This window comes from Solanum tuberosum, unplaced genomic scaffold, assembly GCF_000226075.1.
Source record: "Solanum tuberosum cultivar DM 1-3 516 R44 unplaced genomic scaffold, SolTub_3.0 scf00419, whole genome shotgun sequence".
In the NCBI taxonomy this organism is placed as follows: domain Eukaryota; kingdom Viridiplantae; phylum Streptophyta; class Magnoliopsida; order Solanales; family Solanaceae; genus Solanum; species Solanum tuberosum.
Window position 1 is genome coordinate 484,906 of NW_006239338.1, and position 6,042 is coordinate 490,947.

General features: G+C 31.5%; 1 protein-coding gene across 1 annotated transcript; it reads left to right on the plus strand.

Annotated features, from left to right (window-relative positions):
• The first annotated feature begins 3,352 nt into the window (after nucleotides 1-3,352).
• Nucleotides 3,353-4,068, plus strand: LOC102594741 (monothiol glutaredoxin-S6-like). The gene has a single exon (XM_006362733.2). The coding sequence runs from the start codon at nucleotides 3,413-3,415 to the stop codon at nucleotides 3,719-3,721; it is 309 nt and encodes a 102-aa protein (XP_006362795.1). The 5' UTR covers nucleotides 3,353-3,412; the 3' UTR covers nucleotides 3,722-4,068.
• Nucleotides 4,069-6,042: the final 1,974 nt, after the last annotated feature.

The following is a 6,042-nucleotide window of genomic DNA, read 5'->3' on the forward strand; positions in this document are numbered from 1 at the left end:
AGGAGGAGTAATTAAGGATAACAAGGGCTCCTGGATAGCAGGTTTCTCAAAGAAAGTTAATGGCTGATAGGATGCGGATCTCGACTATCCAAATAGAGACAGACTCTTCAGACACCTAAACGTAATATGTAATGGTCATGACTCTTTCACTAACACAATCCTCGAATGCAGGGAACTAATGCAGAGGCTAGGGAACCCAATGATCATCCATAGCTACAGGGAGCAGAACCAGGTGGCTGATAGGTTAGCTAGAAGAATTAGATTTTGTGGAATGGACAAAGACTCCCCAATTCGTTTTGAAGATCGTCAATGAAGACAAGGAGGGAGCAATTTTGAATAGGCAGGATATGCCACTCTTATTATCGCATAGTATGAATTATGTTTGTAACTTCGCAAGTACTCCTTTTGAATGTAATGCTTCAGGCCACCGGTCTTGTACGGGTGCATAATATATATAAATAAAATAACCTTTTTAACCAAAAAAAAATGTTGTGTTTGATAATAGTGACGATAATGGAAAGATTGTTTAATTATCTAGATGCTTTAGTTAGTAGGTAGAAACAAGAGTGTCAGAAATGAAGAGTTTTCATAATGTATTAAGTAAAAGAGGAAGATAGTCTATGAAATAGGGTTAGGGTTGAAGAAATGTTAATAATAATATGGTTCATAAAACAAGTAATTAAGGAGGGTTTTAAGCTCGAAGTAATTATTAAATCAGTGGTTGAGTGAGTGTCATGATTTAAGATACGATTTACTTGGAGTTAGCTCATCACAAAGTAACTAACTAATAGAATGAATCGTAACTAATTAACTAAAGGACCAATTTCATTATTCATCATAACCAACTAATAGACCAGATTCATAATGTGATGCATTTGAACATATCTATCTTTGTGTTGTGTTTTGAGGAGGTCGGACCCTTCCCATTGCCTGTGAAACAATACATGAAATACATCGAAAATATGACTAAATTTTTTTTAAAAAAAAGCTAGTACAATTGGGGAACTATGCTAATAGCACGGCTATTTGTATTGACTCAGTCTAGTTATTATTAATATGGAAAATGGTCTGATATACCCCTCAATTTTGTCATTTAGAGCTGATATACTGGTTCAACATATTATTGTTAAAGTGGTCCATATATACTCCTATTGTTATACAAATGAATCACATATACCCTTTTCCTCTAACGGAGGTGGAAAAAAATTTAATTTAATCTTTTAATTATTTTTTTGAAAAAAATAAAAATCATATGGGGTATATTTGATCTTCCTCACACATTTTTTTTTTTGACTTTTTTGTTTCAACGAGTAATTTAAATTTATTATTTTGATAGTCAAATTTATTTATGTTTCACTAATTTTCTTGTAAAATTTATTATAGATGCACCATGTTTTATTTTATTTTTACAAATTCAAAAACTAAATTATAAAATAGCCGCAAAATAAATATTTTCAATTTTTTTTCTTTACACTAAAGAACGAAAGAAAAAAAATAAGAAACTCAAACAATGATAATCAAATAAGTCAAAATATAATTTATGTATGAAAAAGATTAAAATATACCTTGAATTTTAATTTCTAGAAGGATCATATATATACCCCTACATTATTTTTAAAAAATTTGAAGTAAAAAAAAATAATTCAAAACTATCTTTTCACTTCCATTAAATGAAGGGTATATGTGAGCTCATTTTGTAATGGTAAAGGTATATGTGAGTCATTTGTATAATGATAAGGGTATATATAAGTCACTTCCATAACGAGGAGTATATCAACTCTAAATGACAAAGTTAAGGAGTATATCAGACCATTTTTCGTTATAATATAATTTTCCAACCAAAAAATGAAATATCCGTATAAAAGAACCTCAAATAAAAAATATTTTCTACAAAAACATTTTTCCTCATATACCAAACGTACATTTCAGATGGTAGAATATTAATATGTGGTGAGAAGCTAACGTTTTGAAGGGAAAAATCAAAGGAAGAAGCAAAAAAAAAAAAGAATAAATATACATACAAATCCACTGCACTGGAATTGACATTTGTCTATCTGACTTTTAGGGAATAGAATTGGAATATAATTATCTTCTTCACTCAACTAGGTGGGAAGCAGCAAATAGATAACGGAAACTCGTGAAAGAATACCTATTACTCCTTCCGTCTTATTTTATGTAATGTAATTTGATTCGATACGAAATTTAAGAGTAAGTCATATAAATTGAGACAGATGGAGTATCATGTAGAAAAAGAAAGAGACATGATTTACTCACAGAATAGCCAAAATGTTTTGACTTAGGTGGTTTTGATAAGAAGGAAAATATTCGTGGTTGGTCTTAATTTTTTTTTTAAAAAGACAAGTTCCTTGAAAATTAGAAAAATGATTTTCATAATGAAGTAGAAAAAATTATTTCAAATTCATTGTCTCATTCCTACCTTTACAACACTCCCTAACTTAACTCTGTCACCCCTTGACCATCTCACCCCAACTAGAGCTGACAAATGAGTGGTTGGGTTGAATATGGGTGGGTCATGATGGGTTCGATCAATAAAGGAAAAAATTATCTAATTAGATAAACATTTCTATCATTTTAATGATTTTCTCTATATTTTGAAATAATTATATATTATCTTACTAATTGAGATTTGACCGAGCAGAGCAAACTAGGTACATTTCTGTCCTAGTCACAAATCCATCAACAGATGAACCCTACTTTCCTTGTTCCATGTTCTATTCCTAGTTTTCCTATGTCCAGTTCCACTAGAAATTTTCATTTACTTTATATATTATGAAACCACAAAATAGTAGAGTATAAGATTAAGAGAACAAAGCATATATATACACTATATATGTTGATAGATAGATGTCAATACATTTTTTATTTTTTTTTATGACAAGGGAAACCCGCAGTCGCACTATCCTTTGGGTGCGCACAGGATAAAACCCCCACTCCTATGCAATAGCTCGCAAACCACATAGGAGAGGTAACCCGCACTAGGCAAGCCCGGCACGACGAGCTCGACCCAGAAGGCAAACTCTTTGCTTTCGCTGGCAAGGGTATGTCAATACATTTTTAAATATAGTACACAAATCTTATGCTCGAATAATCAATAATCCAGTACAATTATTTGGTACATTTAAAGCAACAAATTAAATCTTTGAGGAATATTTAAAAGATAAACAAAATCCCCCTTTTCTTATCTATCAGGTAACAAATCAAATCATGCCTCTATAGTCTCAAAATCAAGAATAATATGATAGATACCCTTACTTTATTTTACTGTTCAAGACTAATACTCCTATATAACACCATGCAAATTGAGGTCTTAATTTAACTAATTAAACTACAATAATATTATTTCCACAAGTTCTAAATAAATTATAGTTGCATTATTTTACTATATCAAAAGATGGATATAGTGCATAGATTAGGAGAAGAAAGCCCAGTGGTGATATTTAGCAAGAGTAATTGTTGCATGTCTTACAGTATCGAAACCCTAATTCGTAATTTTGGGGCGAATCCAATGGTGTATAAGCTTGATGAAATTGAAAAGGGTAAGAAGATGGAAAAGGCTTTGATTGAAATGGGTTGCAATCCTAGTACCCCAGCTATATTTATTGGGAAGGAATTTGTTGGTGGTTCTGATGAAGTGATGAGTCTCAATGTTAAAGGCAAGTTGAAGGAATTGCTCATTAAGGCTAATGCTATTTGGGTATAGACTAGAACTATTTATATGACCGACGCTATATATGTTGCTAAGACTCTTCATGAAAAATGTTGTTGCATTAATGTTTGAATCTTTTAAAAATGCACTATTTTTGAAGGATTCGATATGATACATAGTACTTCAACATTATTGAAGAGTCTGAGCAATATAGGACTGCGTATGTATGAGTGCTTACATGCAGCTAGAAATGTACTGTTGTTTTGTTGTTATTTTTTTTTCAGTACTATTTGTTGGCTCTCTTTTTTTCCAACTTTTAGTGTACTAAATAATGGGGGAGGTGGGGTCCTTAAAAATGATGTGATATATATTGATCAACTAATAAATAATGTTTACATTTACCATGCAAAAATTCCAAAAGGATGTTCTTTTTTCCCTTAGAAAGATGTGATAAATACCTAAATAATGTCTACTTTTATCATGCATGATAAACTGAAATATTTCAGTCTTATAATATTCTTAGATACTTTGTAAATATGTAACTTGATATTATTTTTATTTAGTTTTTTTTTTAAGAAAAAAAAAAGATGAGGATCTCCATTCTTACTACATATCTCTTGTGGAATACAGAGAATCAAGCATTCATTATGTTTAGAAAATACTCATTATGCAACGTTAGATTTGTCCAACTTTTTTACTTACTATATTTAATTTGTTTATTATTATCTCCATTTAACTTTACATGCAATTGATGAAGTGATTATATTCTTAAAAAGAATATAAAGGGCTATATATATCATAATTATTATTCCATTTGTCCCAATTTATGTGATACACTTTCTTTTTTAGTCAGTCCCAAATATTTTTATTATTATTTTAATTTATACCACTAGACAGTGTCTAGCGGCCTTTTATTAATAATATAATTAAAAGAAAAGCTCAACAGAGATAAGTACAAGCAAGAGGGGCAAGACCTTGCCAATTCTAATGAGGTACGAAACCTCTACTAATTAACCCGCAAGAAGAAAATAAGAGCTAGAGAGAACTAAGTATTCTATGATCATCACAGAGTTTATAATACACTATGATGATATTACAAATGAGGATGTTTAAGTAGTACAAAAGTATAAAAGCCATGATGAAATTTGAGTAGTTAAACTCAAACTTTGTATTACAAAAGTACGAACTAAAAAAGATAGATTGATCTTCTAAAGTAACCTGCAATGTTTTCCTCTTGTCTTCCTCTTCAAATCTGTCTAACAATATTTGATAGTTCATCAATTCTTCTTAGATTTATTAGATCTTGTTAAAGTTGTTGACAATGTCATATGATTCTGCTCTCCCAGTCGCATTGGTACATGCCTTGGAACAAACTCCTCAGTCATCTTACCATCCCAACATTTTTTTCTTCCATGCTTCTTTTTGTTGTTGCGTTGTTGCCTAGGAGAAATATCTCCATCCCTAGCTGCATTTGCAAAACAACAATCCAACATATCCTCTTCTTCACTTTCCTCAAAGGTGTCCTCATCTTGTATGTTAGCAAATCTATTTATGGAGAAAGAACTACGACCAACATCTTGTAGTTGTTTGTTTGTGTTAATGGGCGTATGAGAAGTCAATTTTTTAACATTAGAACTCACCAACGTATCAAGAAGCTCCTTGTCACCAACTAAAAAGTTTTGAACATTAGTACCTATTAAAATCAATTGTCGCCCTATATGTAATGGGGATGAATCATTGGTAATGCCACTACCCTTAGGCACAAAAATTGGTGCATCGGGGCTCAATTTTCTATGAGGTGTGACATGTTCATCCTCTTCTTCCACCTAGTCGGCCCATTGACTCTCACTTGTAATACTTTTTTGCCCGCTAGAAGTGATCAAATTATTTGTCGAAGTAACTTGGGAAATTGAAACAATTGGTAGAGCATGAGAGTTAACCATATTCAACGTAGGATCAACATGAGGCTTAATTAGATAGGCTCTTGAAGAACCAATTTGAGCTCCTACGTTAACTGTTACCCCTGTTTTATCAACTATATCAGACTATCCAAGTTCTTTTATTTGCGCCACAAAAGTAGCAGTTGTGTTAATGGCTACATCTTCAGTCAATAACTTTCCAGAAGTGACTTGCGATGCAACTGTTAGAAAATGAGATATTTCTAGATGTCTTTTGTTTAATTGTTATTTTCTTAAATATTATGTTAAGTATGTAAAGGAAAGGTAGTCCTTGTTTTATGGAATATGTTTTGTAAGAAAGTCAATAGTGGGTGGATATGTATGGTCCTCTACTAACTTTGGAAAAGCTTATGTAGATATATGTGTGTATGCTTTTAAAAAGCTAAATATATATGAATGAATTTCTGCTGCTGAACC

Coding starts and splice junctions, on each gene's coding strand:
- LOC102594741 (XM_006362733.2), top strand. CDS start 3,413: ATGGATATAGTGCATAGATTAGGAGAAGAAAGCCCAGTGGTGATATTT.